General features: G+C 45.2%; 1 protein-coding gene across 4 annotated transcripts in view; it reads right to left on the bottom strand.

Annotated features, from left to right (window-relative positions):
* LOC146829757 (uncharacterized) overlaps positions 1–17,416 on the bottom strand; it is a 224,399-nt gene that overhangs the window by 152,250 nt on the left and 54,733 nt on the right. For all 4 annotated transcript variants that reach the window (XM_085606723.1, XM_085606721.1, XM_085606720.1 and 1 more), the window contains exon 4: positions 1,627–1,674. In XM_085606723.1, coding sequence (XP_085462849.1) covers positions 1,627–1,674 — 48 coding nt within the window. The remainder of the gene's footprint in view (positions 1–1,626; positions 1,675–17,416) is intronic.

The raw sequence follows: 17,416 nt of genomic DNA, 5'->3' as shown, positions 1-17,416 counted from the left end.
TTCAATGAATTCTTAACCTTCCCCGCTTCACCCACATCTCATCTCACCTCAAGGAGCTTCACTGGTTCCCCATGCACAAATAACAGTCGGTTTAAACTCCTCATGCACACTTACAAAGCCCTACACAACATCTCACAGGGATTTTGTTTGGAAACAGAACGTAAAGTTAAGTCACTATATCACAAAAGTACCTATAGGCCCAGATCTTACTAGCTCCTAGTGCCTTACCTGCCCTCCTAACCTTCCTAGAGTGACAGATAAATTGGCAACACAGAAGACCACCTTCTAATCCCCAGGGGTACCATGGAAACAAATTGTCTTCTTTTGTTTTCTCACTCATGCATGTCCATAAACAAAATTAAAGAAAGATACAAGGAAAGTTTACAATATTTATTGAAGCTACTCTGCTTTTTCATGAAGCAACTGTGCTTCAGTCAGGAAACATGTACAACTGAGCAGAGCAATCAGCCTTGTGAGAAAACTGTACATAATGAAAGTCCTACCATGACAAATGATATCTCTGCCTAGGCCCATTCTCACTACTTGAGCACAGTGATAGATCAGGGATCTCTGGGATTAGAACCGGACCCCATACCTGGCATTGGTAGTTAGGTGGTCTGAATCTCAGGGTACGCAAAGCTGGTGCGCCCATCCAAGGACTTTTCCTCTCTGCAAGAATTCTCCTCGCTGTTTACCAAAAGGTATGTTTTGGTGTATATGATAAGAAGTTCCTCACCTGAACATAGCAGCTGTTCCTCTGTGTTGTGTCTCAATGCCATGCTGTGCTTCTGACCAAGCACAGAAAAAACAGTGTCCAGTGTTTTTCAACCTTGTAAAAAATGTTCAGACTGAATCCCAAGTAGCAGAACAGAATAATGTAAAAATGTGCAGCGTATTTCTGGAGTATTATTGTAGTACAAAACAAATGTGTTATGTGTAACGTGTGCAAAGAAAAGCACCCTACAGCCTGCTGCTAGGCTAAAATAAGGGAGAACAAAGGACACCCTAAAGGGAACTCATGACAACACTGGATCCTCAACAGCCTCATACACTTTCACAATCCACCCGGACACCTACACTCAGCCTTACTCTCACTTGCACACACCACCAGCTGTCACAAACGCAGAGCAAGGGGACACTTGTTCTCTTATATCAAAATCAAAAACAGGAAACAATATCCCACAACACATCATCGCCTCCTCCTCACTACTACAGTTTGCAAGAAGTATCTTCTCACCTGCCCAAGCTTCTAGATATCCTCACGGGGGATCAGAGCAGTCTACAAATCGACATAACAAAACATAACATAACAGCTGGACAGGTGTGACAGAGAACACATCGATTTGTTGCGCCATGTTCCATGCATTTGTAAGGTCTGTAGCCAGGGTTTGTGGTTACATTTGTGGATATAATTCTCACAGTTCAACTGAGGTCTTTTTGGAAGGGGCCAACACCTCAAGTATGATGCACACCATTTGTCATACTAAGTACAGGGGAGATGGTGGTTTAGTACATGTGCTTCTCAGAGGCATGTCCTTGTTTAGTAAAACACAGCAAATGGTCTTATCCAACACACATGAATCAATTTATACATACTTGGTTCAATTACTAAAGGCAAACCCTTACCTGTTGTTTGATACGGTGGAAAATAGGGAAGTGTTGGATCTGAATATCCTGTTTTCAAGGAAAAAGAAGCACATTTAATATATTTAGATATTGCTGACAGAAAATTAGACATTGGGGGCGCTTCACAATGACAATGGGGTGAAAAGAACAATTGCAGGTGACTCTTCATGCAGCCAGAGTAGAATGTAATGAACTGTTACAGTAACTTCCTCTCTGATGTCTCTGCTCCCTGTCTGCTGCTATGTTTGCCGTGTGGGACAATCATTGCCTCCAAGATGCTGCAGGGATCCCTGGATATTTGTCTTGATATTGATACTTCTAAAACCCTAATTCCATACATCACCTGGTGAAAGGTGCAGTGTTTGCTTTATTTATTGGTGGTGAACAGAGCTTAATTTGTGGTGGTGACAACCAGCATTGGTAACTGGCACACATTTGTAGGGATCAGGACTTATTTATCATAATCAAACTCTTATCCGTCAAACCAAGAGAAAGGAAAAGAGGCAATAAAGAACGAAGAATAGAAAGCTAGGAAATAGGGACAAATGGAAAAAGAATCTGTAAGAATGAGATAAATAGACAGGACGTCTAGGATGGTAGAAGACAGAGGCATGTGACTTAAGACCAGACATCTTTGATTTTTACGAGCTAAAGAGACTGTAAGTGTAAGTCAGTGAAAGAAAGTGGCAGGATTTAGAACCAAGACCAGCAACCTTGGTATTTTTGCGTCCCTGGCATCCGACACCAGCTGCAGAGACATCCAAAGAAATATTTTGAGCAGAAGAGTCCATAATATGTAATTTCTTGTTACTTTCCGGTAATCTTCATTACTCCTCATCCCGTTGTCCTAGTCCCATTCATTTACAAAGTGAGATAACCTATCTCGCTGACAGAAGGAAGGCTGGCTGTACCCCTCCGTCTGGGTGTACATAAGCATACCCCTCCAAGCATTCCTTCTGAAATACCAAGCCTAGATGAAGACCTGCAATATCGGGAGGAGTAATGAATGGGACGAGGGCAATGGGACCAGGAGTACTGAAAATTACCTGTAAGTAATAGGGCATTACCCCCAGGACCCTCCTGTCCTCGTCCCATTCATTTACAAAGTGAGAATACCCAAGCATCAACCACCGGCATTCATCCACAACAAACCACCAGGATACCAAATACAGCAAATCTCGGTGATTTATTGAACAACAAAACAATAAATTGAGGAGCACACAACATGCAGCACCCTCAAACCAAAATTAGCATCATTCCCCAGCAAATTCTGGAGCCAATAATGCAGCACAAAGGTATTAGACGACACCCAAGTGGCCGCCCTACAGATCTTGGACAGGGGAACCCCACAAACCTCAGCCCATGAAGCTGCCACCCCCTGGGATGACCGCCCCTGCACCCCCGCCAGAGGAGGAGACCCAGAAAGAGATTAAGCTAACCCAATGATCTGCTTACGCCAGTGAACAATGGAATGAGAAGAAGCCTTCCCACCACAAGAGGCAACCCCAAAAGAAACAAAAAGGAAATCAGATTTCCAAAATAACTATTGCGATCCAAATAGACACACGAATCTCTGCAAACATCCAACAAAGACCAAGGAAGGTCATCGGGAGAGTCAAGATCAGAACCCAAAGCAGGCAACATCAACTCCTGGGAGCGATAAGACTGAGAAGAAACTTTGGAGACAAAAGCGGAATCCAATGTAAGGACCTCACCATCATCTGAAAAGGAAAGAAATGTTCCTGTGCCATCAAGGCCCCCCACTCTCCCAAACGGCGAGCCAAGGTGATGGCCACAAGAAAAAACACTTTAAATGTAACAAACTTGATGTCCACTTCAGACAAAGGTACAAACGGAGGTGCTACCAAAGCTCGCAGAACCAAAGGCAGATCCCAAAAAGGAAAGGAAGGCCGCACCACAGGTAGCGACAAGGAAAAACTCTGCAGTAGATCAGACACCAAATCCGCCACACCCAATAAATTCTCCCAAGGGGAACAGAAAGCCCAAACAGCGGGCCACTGAACTCTTAAAGTGGAAACCGCCAAACCTTTCTCAAAACCCTCCCAAATAAATTGCAGCACCTCCTGCAAAGAGCACACAAAAGGGTACAAACCCAAAGCCAGACACCAGCACTGAAAATTACCCTAATGACGCCCATAGGATTTTAAGGTAGAAGGCCGACGAGACTGCTGAAGAGCCACAGCGAAATGTTCAGGAAAAACCCAGACAACACCACCCCTGCCTCTCAATTTCCAAACCTACAGCCGCAGCCGTTCAAGAGACAACATCGGAGCAGACCGCATGGGAGATGGAGAGCAAGAAGAAACCAGGGATCCTGCACAGCTAACAGTCTCAGCGTGGGGAACCATGACCTACGAGTCCAAAACTGAACCACCACCACCACCTCCAGAGACTTCCGGCTCAGGCAAGCCAAAAAACGGGGAATCAGAGCCAGTGCAGGGAAAGCATATAGGAGGCAAGACGGCCAAGGAATGGTCCAGGCATCCACTCCCCAGGATCCCTCCTTTCAAACCCGGGAGCAGAATCGGGGCAGCTGGACATTGAGCCAGGAAGCAAAGAGGTCAAGATAAGGAAGACCAAACCACCTGCATACAAGCTGAAAGGTCACTGGAGTCAGAGACAACTAATGAGAGACGGGAAATGATGGCTAAGAGCATCTGCCATCCTCTTGTCCACACCCCAATTATGAACAGCCGATAGAGATAACAGATGCCCTTCCACCCAACAAAACAAGGGGACCACCACCACATTAAGAGACGAAGATCTGGAACCCCCTTGAAGATTTAGGTAGGCCACAACACCATTTTGTCGGAACGCACCACCACATTGCATCCCAACAACTGGCTGCGAAACCCCATCACAGCACGGGACACCGCAGTCAACTCCTACCAGTTGGAAGAGCCTGACCCTCCTGAATGGACCAACGACCCCGAAGAGACAGAGAATCCTAGGTCGCCCCACCAGAAAGAACTGGCATCCATAATCAGGACTGCTGGAGGAGAGGGCTGCAGTGGCAGACCCTGAGAAGATGGTCCGACACTCTCCACCAGAGTAGGGCAGGGAGGATGGAAGGGGACACTGGAAGCAGAAGGGCCAGATTGTGAGACAACGGATCCCAATGAGCCAGCAGGTACAACCACAGAGGACGGAGGTGAAAACGAGCCCAAGCAACACCGTCGCTGCCATGAGACCCAGTAGCCACAATGAGAGGAGGACCAGAAAGGATCCCCCCTCCCAGAACCTCTGAGCAAGAGACCTCAAGGTCCCCACTAGAGGGACCGGCAGGAACACCCTGTTGAGATCAGTTTGAATGCGAGCTCCAATGAAACTCAAGTCCTGAGAGGGCTCCAGCTGACACTTGAGAAGATTCAAAGTAAACCCATGAGCCCTCAAAGCAGAGCACACCACTTTCTGATCCACCAACAACTGATTCCGAGAGGGAGCATGAATCAAGCAATCATCCAGGGAAGGGTAAACCAGGACACCCAGAATAATTAAGGAAGCCACCAACAGAGCCACCACCTTGGTGAACATTTGTGGCGCAGATCTCAGGCCAAAAGGCAGGACTTGAAACTGAAAGTGACGACCCGGAATGCAAAACCTCAGGAACTGACGAGAATATGGGTGAATCGGGACATAAAAGAAGCGTTCTGGAGATCGAGGGTGCGCATGAAATGGCCTGGAAGTACCAACGGAATCACCCGCTGAAGAGTCTCCATCCAAAAAGGCAGATGAACCACCCATTTGTATAGGGCCTTCAAATCCAGGACCAGCCTGAAGTGGGTAAAGTTTTGCCATGTTATGTTATATAAATTTATTACGCGCACAGCTACTCCTGAGTGTCCCGGCGCGAGACCAGCAGGGTAAGGCAGTGGGCTTCAGGTGAATAAATGAGTTTTCAATTTCTTCTTAAATACAACTGGATCCTGGATGGTGCGCAGGACCAGAGGAAGAGCATTCCATGCAACCACCTCTTTCACTGAGAAAGTGCTGCCCCCATCCTCTGATGCTTAAAACGTGGGACCCGGGGAAAGCATAAGGACGAAGAGCGCAGGGAGCGCGCAGGAACATAGAAGGATAGGCGCCTCTGCAGGTAGAGAGGGCCACACCCGTGGAGCGCACAGTGGGCCAAGGTCAGAAGTTTAAATTTCACTCTGGCCGCCATGGGCAGCCAGTGGAGAGAGCGCAACTGATGATGCACACTATCCCTGGCCGACAGACCCAATAGGAGTCTGGCTGCGGTATTTTGAACCACCTGTAACTTCTTCAGCAGGTAGCCTGGGATACCAGCAAAAAGGGCTTTGGCGTAAACCAGCAGAGACAGGATCAACGCACAAGTGACCATTTCCCTCGCCGCAAGCGGCAGGAGGGGAAAAAATCTTCTAAATGATTTAAGCAGGCCAAAACAACCGCCGGCCAACTTCTTGATATGTACTGAGAAGGTAAGACCTTCATCGAACCAAACCCCCAGGTTTTTTACTGGTTTCCCAATTGAGGTCGGTAGTGGGTACTCGGGAGGCCAGAGCTGCTCTCTGAAGTTGAGGGGAAATGTGCCAAAAAGCAGAATCACTGATTTTCCTCATTGCACTTGAGCTGCGCCTCCGCCAGCCATTTGAAGATAGATGAAATGCAATGTTGGACCAATAGTACAGAGTCTGCGCCTTTGTCTCAGGTAAAAAGCAGCTGGGTGTCATCCGCATATGCCAACACCTTAGCCCCCAACTCCTCTGCCAGGGATATCAGAGGAGTCACATAGATATTAAATAGGAGGGGACTAAGGGAGGAACCCTGCGGGACACCCGTTGTTACAGGCTGAGGGGAAGAGGAGGATGGTGGAATCCAGATCTGCTCAGACCGCCCTTCCAGGAAAGATCGAAACCAGCCCCACACAGTGCCCGATAGACCGATCTTGGCCAGACGTGACAGAAGAAGCGAGTGCAGGACCGTGTCAAACGCCGCCGAGAGGTCGAGCAAAATCAGCGCAGCCCTCCCACCGACGTCCAGACAGTCCCGAATAGCCTCTGCCACTTCGACCAACACCGTTGCTGTGCCGTGTGATGCCCGGAACCCAGATTGAGCTGGGTGTAGGAGCGCCTCCTTTTCCACAAAATCGGTGAGCTGTTTGTTTACCACCTTCTCACACACCTTTACCAATGCAGGGAGGAGGGAGATAGGCCGTTAATTCCCCGGACAAAGGGCGTCCACTGACTGCTTTTTCAGGAGAGGCAGGATTTTGGCCTCCTTCCAAGCCAGAGGAACCACCGCTTTCTGAAGGGAACGAGGAAGCATGATACGGTCGGGATCCTTTCATTCTCTCTTCAAGACCTCCCGTATGTATGGATGGACAGGGATATCGACAGCAGCAGCACTTTGAAACTGTCATAACAAGGAACCTCCTGACGTGCTAGGAGCCTTCTCATCAGGAAGCCCCATATTAGATTTGACATGTTTTAGTTATTCTCGCAACGTATCTTTGTCAATGTACTTTCCCTTGTGCTCCACACCCCCCATCAATTCCGCCTCAGAATCAGTCAAACTTGAGGAATGTACCAGCAAAGAGCCCTTGAGAAGAGCCTCTCCACCCCATCTCATGTAGAGTTTTCTTGATTAGACGTTTTATCCTAGCATAATCCCCCTCCCTGCGGCACTTAGACCTGGCTGGAGAAGGGGATGAAGAGGACTCAGAGGAAGAGGAGGAGCACTCCTTATGACGGCTTTTGCGTGTAAGCTTGCCCAATACAGACAACCAAAGACACCAGGACCAGAAACCGTAGGCGAACAGGTCCCAGAGAAGCACCATCAAGAGTATCAGGACACAGTCAACGCCTAGCAGGATCGCCAATGTCCAATATCCAGCCAAGCAAAGAGGGAGCCCCTTGATGAAATGAGTGGAGTCATCAAAAAAGGCACAGCTCGCTGGAAACAGTAAATTCAAGACAAACGCCACAAGAAATTACAAACAAAGGAAATGAAACAGACCGCTATGCGGAACTCACCGAAGCACGCACCTAAATGCACACTGCGTAGGAGCCCGGCTTAGGAATGCCTGACTTTCGGTCCCGCCTGCCACCCGGAAGTCAGACATCAAGACCCGGAAGTGGTCAGGAAACAGTTACCCTCCCGTGGGAGAGACACACCGCGCCTCCTGATGAGCCCTGCAATCGGGAGGGGTGGACCAGGACACGTGCCGCGAAACAGCCGGAGGAACATCTACCACTCCCCCCAAGCCCAGCAGGGAGAGAGAGGAAACCGTGGCAGCACAAATTCACTGCCCAGCAGCAAAAATGTAATTCAGAAATTCCAGGAGCATCTGAGCTCCAGTATTGTCCTTATACGGTCAGTAGACAGAATAAAAGAATAGGAGGAATGCTGGGAGGGGTACGCTTCTGTACTCCAGAGGGAAGGGGAGGGGTAGAGCCAGCCTTCCTTAGTTTTTTTCTCTGTCAGCAAGATGAGTTATCTCACTTTGTAAATGAATGGGTCGAGGACAAGAGGGACCCGGGGGTAATGGGTGCATTGTCCCTGATTGCTCCACAGCACAATTTTAAGCAGGTGTGTGTGCGCAAACTTAAAGAGTGTGCCCTATTGCAATCAATATCCCCCCTGCGGTCAGGGCATTACTGTAAGATGAAACAGCAGGTCAGCTTTAACAGTGCAGACAGCACCCACCTGTACTTCAAAAGGGGGAAGAAAGACACCCTCTGCAAGTGAGTGCAGTGAGTGACAGCACCTGCCTGCAGGGGGGTGTCAATGAGGCCCTCTCTCCCTCCCTCCAGAGATGCTCTCTTGGAGGTTGCACTGACTGTGCCCCTCCTCTTGGTGGCGTATGGTCAGTGCACCTCCTGACAACCTTTTGCTATTTCATCTGCATTCAAAATAAGGTGCTGGAAAGGATTTCCTTCATCTGCATATGCTGTATGTGCCCCGGCAGTATCAGTATTATAGAAGGGGTTCACAGGCATCATGGCCTCTTCTGTATTATAGCAATGACAAGGGGTGCAGAAAACAGGTGTCCCTGGTGCACTGCCTGTAATACTTCCAGCGGGATCTTTTCCATTGCAGCACATATTTCAAGGTAGCCATCTTCCCAACTTCCGATGGTCTGAGGCTAATTAGAAAGATCTTTCCATCATCATCCTAAGAGGGAGGCCTTTAGTCGCCGATGTGAGCGCCCTTTCCATGTTTACATCATTGCTGCTTCCCAAATAGCCAATAGGAAGCTGTGAATATTTTTCCTACTAGACCACATTGCCCCACCCGTACAACTACATCGACTTTTAAAAATCAAAGAAGTATTTATTAATTTAAAAACATGAATTGTTTCCTTTTCATTCACTGATTTTGTTTGTAAATTATGTGTCATTGATAGCCATAGTCTTACCATGATGCCAACTCTAAACCTATTACCTAATTTTTTCAAATTAAATTACACTCTTAACCTTTTACCCAACTCGATATCCTAAATAGTTATCCTTAACCTGGGCCTATTATGTACCCCGCCCATTAATGTTTTCAAATTAAATCACATTAAATATTTATCCTTAAAAAAACCAAGACGAACCTTAATCTGCAATTCATTCAAAATAAACCTAAGTGTTCCATTGTCCGTGAGGGCAGGTCTTCTTACACAGATACCTTTACTGAATATTTCAATTATGATTGTAGCCGTAACTATAACCCTTAATCAAATACATTATAATTTACTGTAAACGAATTACAATATTGAACCTAACCCTGAAAATAAACATGAGCCTTTCCTTATTAATTACAGTCAATTTAATTAAGCAGTTCTTTCCATAACACTATTACCAACCCTAACTCTAATATATTTTAATCAAATTCATTTTAATAATTTAAATAGAAAGGTTTTATGTAAACACTAATCATTTATTTGAATAAAAGTATACCCCTACCCTTCCTATTTCAATAAATAAGATTAAGTTAACTTCTGACATTTATTTAAATTATGTTTGTTTGTCATCCACCTTCCTTCTGGTTATCCTTTTCTTCTCTTCCACATCACTGTCTTTTCCATGGAATTGTATCTTCACATCATGTGTCTCCTCCTACACCTGCAAAGAGCCACAGGAAATACTATTGCTTGTGCAGTGCTGACCAAAGGTTCATAGCAGCTCTGCCCAATGCTGATCCTGAGGGAACCTTCATTGGTGATGGTTCATCCCACAAGAGAGAATCTGCCCACTTATTCTAGGTCTTCCCCATCAATTCTAAATCTGGTCATCACTATGGGGCCGATTACGATGTCAGTAGGACCGACGCTGACGTGCTGTTATTGTTGGTCTCCCCGTGAGGAACTTCGATTTTCGATCATGATCGCATCGACCCGCCATTTTGTTACCCGCCGCCATTTTGTGTTACCATCACTCAGGCAGCACAGCGAACGAAGTCTATTCTGCCTTTCCCGTAGCTTGGTGTCAAAATACGTCCTCGGCCTTGTTTGCGAGGCTGGTGTTTGGACTAGCCGAGTACACTAATCCATGTCTGGCTCTCCTAATCCCTGTTTCAACTATCTGTAGGCTCACACCATTCTTCCCTGATCATATCTTATCGACTGGCCTTCACTGTCTCCTGCTAGCATTCTCTTGTGTCATGTCCGTTCTCCAATACACACAAACGTATCTCACCACCTGCAAGTCAGTTGTATTCTGTTAATGAATCAGTTCGGGGGTGGGATAACAAACATAGTTGGAGGAGCGGACTCTCCGAGACATCTAATCTTTTTGTTTTCGAACCTTTCTTACTGGTTCCGCTTTGTTTTCCACTTACCCTATTGGCTCTTTTTTCCTTTGCTTGGGGCGTGTGTTTCGTTAATAATTTTGTATTGTATAGTATTTAATCTGATGCGCCACAGAGTGAAGTGGCAGTCTCCTGAGAACCTACTTTGTGTACTTCTAGGATAACTGTATTAGCTGCAGCTAAATAAATCCAATCTTCTAACGCCGACAGAGTGTCCCGTGTCTCTGTGTAACGAAGCAGGTGAACCCAGAAGGCGGAGGGCGTACCCTGCGCCGCCAGGTCCAAAAGGTTCTGGTTCTTCAATTGGCGCCCAATGTGGGGCGGCTTCAGTGGTACCGGTTCTGCTCGAAGGTCGTGAGGAACCTCGCAAGAAAATTCCGGAGGGTTCACGAGCCACACTAAGCGACCCCTGTATGTTGAAAGTGGTCCGAAGGTCTTTTTCAGCACGATTACTCCTTCCTGACGGCTACTGGCGACCGCTGCCCTGACTGCTGCCCTGCTTTGGCCCATTCCTTTGGTGATGTATGGTAAAGCGAGACTATAGACGGGCCTCTGTTGGTGGAAGAAGACGTCCTTAGTTAAGTTAAGTATCTTCGTGGGTCGCGCCCACAAATCTTGGTTCTTTGTTTGATGTCCTTAGGTTACTTAGATTTAGTTTTTGCAAAGACTAAAGACGAGGGTAAGTGTATTTGTGCTGTGTAAACTGAGTTTACTCCCTTGAAGTTTGTGAACAGTCCAGAGACATTGTGAAATGCCTGGTCTGACTAAGTTTGGAAGAATTTGTTGTCTTGTTTGTAATAGGGACTCCCGACTTGAGGACTCTTGTCCGATTCCTTCGGTTGGAACTCCCACATATGAGCTCTACTCGAAACATGGTATCGGCCCCATTGCCTTTAACGAGACATGGACTCGATACACGAAGAAAGATGGTGTTCTTAAATAGCCAGAAAATGGTAGTTTTGATCCCGATGTGCTAGATAATTTAGAAACAGTTTTGTTCAAAAGGAAAGCCCGGCCGGCAATGTTTGACTCTCTCCGCATTTGGCGTAAGGAAGCCAAACAGAAAGAAATTAAACAAGCAAAACGAGATAGGAAAACACAGGGTATGACGATTATACAGGCTGCTCAACAGTTCAAAAATGATGAAATTGACAACACGACTGAAATCTCAGAAAGACAACATCGTATGGCGATAGATAAATGCTATCCGGTGTTGCCTGTTTCTCCTTCTGATAATAAGAAAGATATAGAAGAAGATCCCCTAATGTCTCATTTATTAAGATTGCCTCCGCCTTATGCGCAAAATACTAATGTGCCTCAGCCGTTACAGCCTGCTCAGTTGCTGGTAGTACCTCCACCGGTCCCGGCTCTTCAGCATTTGCCTGCTTCAGTACTACCGCCCTTGCCGGTTTCACCATTAGTCTCAGCTTCTCAACCTTCATCTCCTGATCTTAGCTCTACTTTGCCTTCTGCTCCTCCTGTAATTTCTAGTTCTTTTCTTGATAATTCTCCTAATATTCTGTCTCCAGTTCTGATGTCTAATTCACCATCTATGCGTAAGCGTCTCACAGATTCTGTTACTAGTATTTTATCTCCTTTCTTTGGAGCTATTAATACGTCACCGGCTTTTGCTCAAAGACAATCACGTAGTCAGTTTCCAGATTTCGAGCAACGAGAGAAGCTAGATTCTCTTGCACGAAGATGGATCAAGAAGGGTCCACAATATACTGCGTCAGATATTATGCCTACCTTTTTGCAGTGGAATGCACCTACACAAAGGTATGTTTTTAATGTAATGTGCGATAGTCTCATTAAAGAATGGGAAGATGTGAGTTTGAGTCCAATCTCACAAGATTTATTAGATGTCCAAGCCAATTTTGAAAAAGGATTTATTGTAGGTTCCAAAGTTGAGGAAGCTGTAAGGACACTCATCTCCTATAGAACCTTATTGTTCTCTCAGATTTTCCTTGACTCTGATCCGTCGGTTAAACTGACATCGAAAAATTACCCCATGAGAGAAATTCCTCCAGTTTGGAAAGAGGAAGTTGCAGCCGCAGGTGCTAATCCAGCTATTCCATCTCATTTCCAGCGTATATGGGTACATGTACCATAGAAAAGATCTGAAGTTTTGGCCCTTAAACAGACTCTACCAGATCCTCATAAGAACCCTGCAGGTTATTACAAAGAATTATCGCAGACAATCGATGCTTGTATAATGAATCTGGCAGATATTGATATGCTAATGGGTAATGTAGTTCCACAGACAATATGGGCTAAGATTCGTAGAGAGGATCACGCACAGGAATTGGGTGCTACTTGGGATGTCGTAGCTGATACAGATAGAGACCAAGTGGGTGGTGCAAAGCCTGACGCCTTGATCTCGGAGCTTCCTGGTAGAATCATTACATTAATGAAAACTATGATGCCTGCTTTGAGAGTGAATTGGGATAAGCTAGCATCATTTAAACAAAAGAAAGATGAAAGTGTCTCTGATTTCTTTACTCGCTTCGAGGAGACATTTATTGATCATAGTGGTCAAGACATGGCTACCGAAGGTGGACAGCGATTATTCGTGGACAAATTTGTATTCAATTTGCTTCCCGAGCTGTCACACAAATTAAAGGATTCAGAAAGTTCTTGGGCTGTTTCTTCTTCTGCCCAAATATTGGCTACTGCACAATATTACGAGAATAGAGAGGGGAACAACCTTTACAACGCAACTTTTACAACGCACTACACTTACAACGCATTTTTTACAACGCAAAATCCATTACAACGCATTCCATTACATCGCAGGACACAACAACGCATTTTTAAAAACTACCTTTACAACGCATTCCATTACAACGCATACTACCTTTACAACGCATACCATTACAACGCATAATATTACACTACACTATCCAACACTTACCCTACTGTTGCACCCCCTGGAGTTAGAATAGTAATTTTTACCCCTATACTATCCAACACTTACCCTACTGTTGCACCCCCTGGAGTTAGAATAGTAATTTTTACCCCTATACTATCCAACACTTACCCTACTGTTGCACCCGCTGGAGTTAGAATAGTAATTTTTATCCCTATACTATCCAACACTTACCCTACTGTTGCACCCCCTGGAGTTAGAATAGTAATTTTTACCCCTATACTATCCAACACTTTCCCTACTGTTGCACCCCCTGGAGTTAGAATAGTAATTTTTACCCCTATACTATCCAACACTTACCCTACTGTTGCACCCCCTGGAGTTAGAATAGTCATTTTTACCCCTATACTATCCAACACTTACCCTACTGTTGCACCCCCTGGAGTTAGAATAGTAATTTTTACCCCTATACTATCCAACACTTACCCTACTGTTGCACCCCCTGGAGTTAGAATAGTAATTTTTACCCCTATACTATCCAACACTTACCCTACTGTTGCACCCCCTGGAGTTAGAATAGTAATTTTTACCCCTATACTATCCAACACTTACCCTACTGTTGCACCCCCTGGAGTTAGAATAGTAATTTTTACCCCTATACTATCCAACACTTTCCCTACTGTTGCACCCCCTGGAGTTAGAATAGTAATTTTTACCCCTATACTATCCAACACTTACCCTACTGTTGCACCCCCTGGAGTTAGAATAGTAATTTTTACCCCTATACTATCCAACACTTACCCTACTGTTGCACCCTCTGGAGTTAGAATAGTAATTTTTACCCCTATACTATCCAACACTTACCCTACTGTTGCACCCCCTGGAGTTAGAATAGTAATTTTTACCCCTATACTATCCAACACTTACCCTACTGTTGCACCCCCTGGAGTTAGAAAAGTAATTTTTACCCCTATACTATCTAAAACTTACCTTAAATGCAATTTAATATAATGCATTGTAATGGTATGCGTTGTAAAGGTAGTATGCGTTGTAATGGAATGCGTTGTAAAGGTAGTTTTTAAAAATGCGTTGTAGTGTCCTGCGATGTAATGGAATGCGTCGTAATGGATTTTGCGTTGTAAAAAATGCGTTGTAAGTGCATGCGTTGTAAAAGTGTGCGTTGTAACGACATACATCCGAATAGAGATAAAGAAGAAAAAGAAAAGCAAGAAAAGAAAACGAAAGATTTAAAAACAAAGGTTCTCTTGCAGCAAGCTTATCCGCCACGTTATGTTCAGCCTCAAACTCAACAGCCACCGCAGTATCAGAGATTGTATCAGAAACCTCAGCCATACATTCCGCCACCTTTGTTAGGTCCTAATCAATGTGCTTATTGTAGAGAAGAAGGTCATTTTAAGAGCAGTTGTCCGATTTTATTGCAGCGCAATGGAGCATCATTTGCTCCACGAGGTCGCGCTGGCCTCCAGTCAGCAAACAGAGGTAGAGGTCGAGGTATGTTAACTCAAGAACAGCGTGTCCTTCCTTCTCCTAATTCCATGAACTACTTTAATCAGCAGAATGTGAGATCCACTCAATATTATAATGAGGACCATTATGTTGAAGGCGAGAATGAGAGTCTTCATGCCAACTAGGACAGCCATGGACAAAGTAGAGGAGTTGTGCCAATCCCAGTAGATCAAAATGGCCCTTATGTCAACGTCACTACAATGGGTGTATCAGAGCCATTCCTTCTAGATACTGGAGCAATGAGAAGTTCTATCATTCATTCTAAACTCCCTGGCGCACCTTTGTTTGGCTTAACAAATGTTTCTGTAGGATTTTCTGGCGCCCCTGTTCGCAATCCGGTTTCTTGTCCTTTGCCTATTTCAGTTGGTCCTTATGATTTGGAAGCTTCACTTTTGTTAACGAATGGTTGTGGTGAGAATCTGTTGGGTCTAGACCTATTGAAAAGAACGCATGCTACAATATATTGTTCTCCTTCAGGCGTACATCTCACCCTGGGTCAGAAGTTGATCTCCCCAATGTATCTATCTAAAGATCAGTTTCCTCCTGAGTTGCTTTCTCTTCTGACAGCACTTTGGGCCACGGGTCCGAACGATGTGGGTTGTCTTGAGATACCGCCTTATGTTGTTACTGTTAAGCCCAATGTTGAATTACCACGCATCCCACAATACCGAATCTCTGCAGAGGGTGAAAAAGCACTTTTGGAAATCATTCATGATCTTATGCAGAAGGATGTGGTCGAAGAAATGAGAGGTAACACATGCAATAGTCCTATTCTCCCTATTCTTAAACGTACTGATCCTTCTCAGCCTCCTGTGTACCGATTTGTGATTGATCTGCGAGAAGTAAACAAAATTGTGATTCCACAATTTCCTGTTGTTCCAGATATCACTGCCTTGTTGACGATGATACCTTTCACAGCAACTTGGTTTTCTGTTATTGATCTAAAGAATGCCTTCTTTAGTATTCCAATTGCAGAAGAGAGTGGAGATATTTTTGGTTTTTCTCTTGGAGGCCGAAGCTTCCGATTTAAGCGCGCACCCCAAGGGTACTGTGAAAGTCCCTCCATTTACAGCCAAGCTTTGAAATGTCATCTTGATACTTTTCATTTGCCGACTGCTGCTGCCCTTATCCAATACATGGATGACTTGTTAGTCGCCGCCGATTCAGAAGATATCTGTAAGGATGTCACTGTAGCACTGTTGCGTCATTTGTTGAAGCTGAATCACAAGGTTTCACCTTCCAAACTGCAGTATGTTTGTCGAGAGGTTACCTACTTGGGTCATCTCCTATCAAAGGAGGGACGACAATTGACACAAGAATGAATTCATGCGGTTGCTCGAATGTCTGTGCCATCCACACAAAGGGAAGTACGTGTTTTTCTGGGAATCACTTCTTATTGTAGACAGTGGATCCCTGACTTCTCTTTGATCGCCAAACCTCTGTTGGCACTCACTTTAAAAGATACACCTCAGCCCCTTCCTTGGACTGATGAGTGCCAAAAGAGTTTCACTGATTTACGCACTGTTCTGTGTTCTGCTCCTGTACTAGGTACCCCAGATTACACTAAGCCTTTTACGCTGTATGTTCACGAGAAAGAAGGTTGTGCATTATCAGTCTTAACACAGCAATTTGGAGATAGACAGCGACCATGTGCTTATTTTTCGGCTACACTAGATCCCGTAGCTAAAGCATTGCCTAGTTGTCTCAAAGCCACAGCAGCCACAGCGATTTCTATTCGACAGTCCGCTGGGATAGTGTTAGATAACACTCTCATTGTCATGGTGCCACATGCAGTAGATACCTTACTGAATAGGATAAAGACACAACATCTCACTAGTGCACGTTTAACTGGTTACGAGCTGACGCTATTGGCTAGTCACGTACACATCAAACGATGCAATACTCTGAATCCAGCTACCTTGTTGCCCCTTCCAAATGAGGAGAGTGTTGAGGATCAACATGACTGTTTCTTCCGTACTGAGGAAGAGACAAAAGGAAGGATTGATTTGAGGGACACACCGTTAGAGAATCCAGATGGGACTCTATGGGTAGATGGTTCTTGTTTTAAGATGCCTAATGGGGATACGGTTTCAGCCTATGCTGTGACTACCTTACATACGATTGTGGAAACTGCGCGTATTAGACACAACTCAGCGCAAGCAGCAGAGCTGATAGCACTGACGAGAGCTTGTGTACTATCAAAAGGGAAAAGAGTGAACGTGTACACTGACAGTCACTATGCCTTTGGTGTCACGTTCAATTTTGGGCGTCTCTGGAAAGAGAGGGGTTACCTAACTTCACATGGCACTAAGATACAGCATGGTCAGTTAGTGACTGATCTCCTTGAGTCACTTGCTTTACCTGTCCAAATTGTGATAGTGAAATGTAGCGCTCACAAGAGGATAACGGATGATGTTGGACGAGGAAATGCATTTGCTGATGAAACAGCAAAGAAAACAGCGAAAGATTCAATGAGTCGAATATACATGGTAGGTCCTGCGAATTGGGTCAGCGAGAGAGGAATGTGTGAAAATACAGTGGAAAGCGTGAAAACGATTCAGAAAAAGGCAACAGAACGAGAGATAAGCAAGTGGAGAGAAAGTACGGGAATGCTAG

Source organism: Triturus cristatus, chromosome 5_2 (assembly GCF_964204655.1).
Source record: "Triturus cristatus chromosome 5_2, aTriCri1.1, whole genome shotgun sequence".
In the NCBI taxonomy this organism is placed as follows: domain Eukaryota; kingdom Metazoa; phylum Chordata; class Amphibia; order Caudata; family Salamandridae; genus Triturus; species Triturus cristatus.
This window is presented reverse-complemented; position numbering and strand designations above follow the sequence as displayed.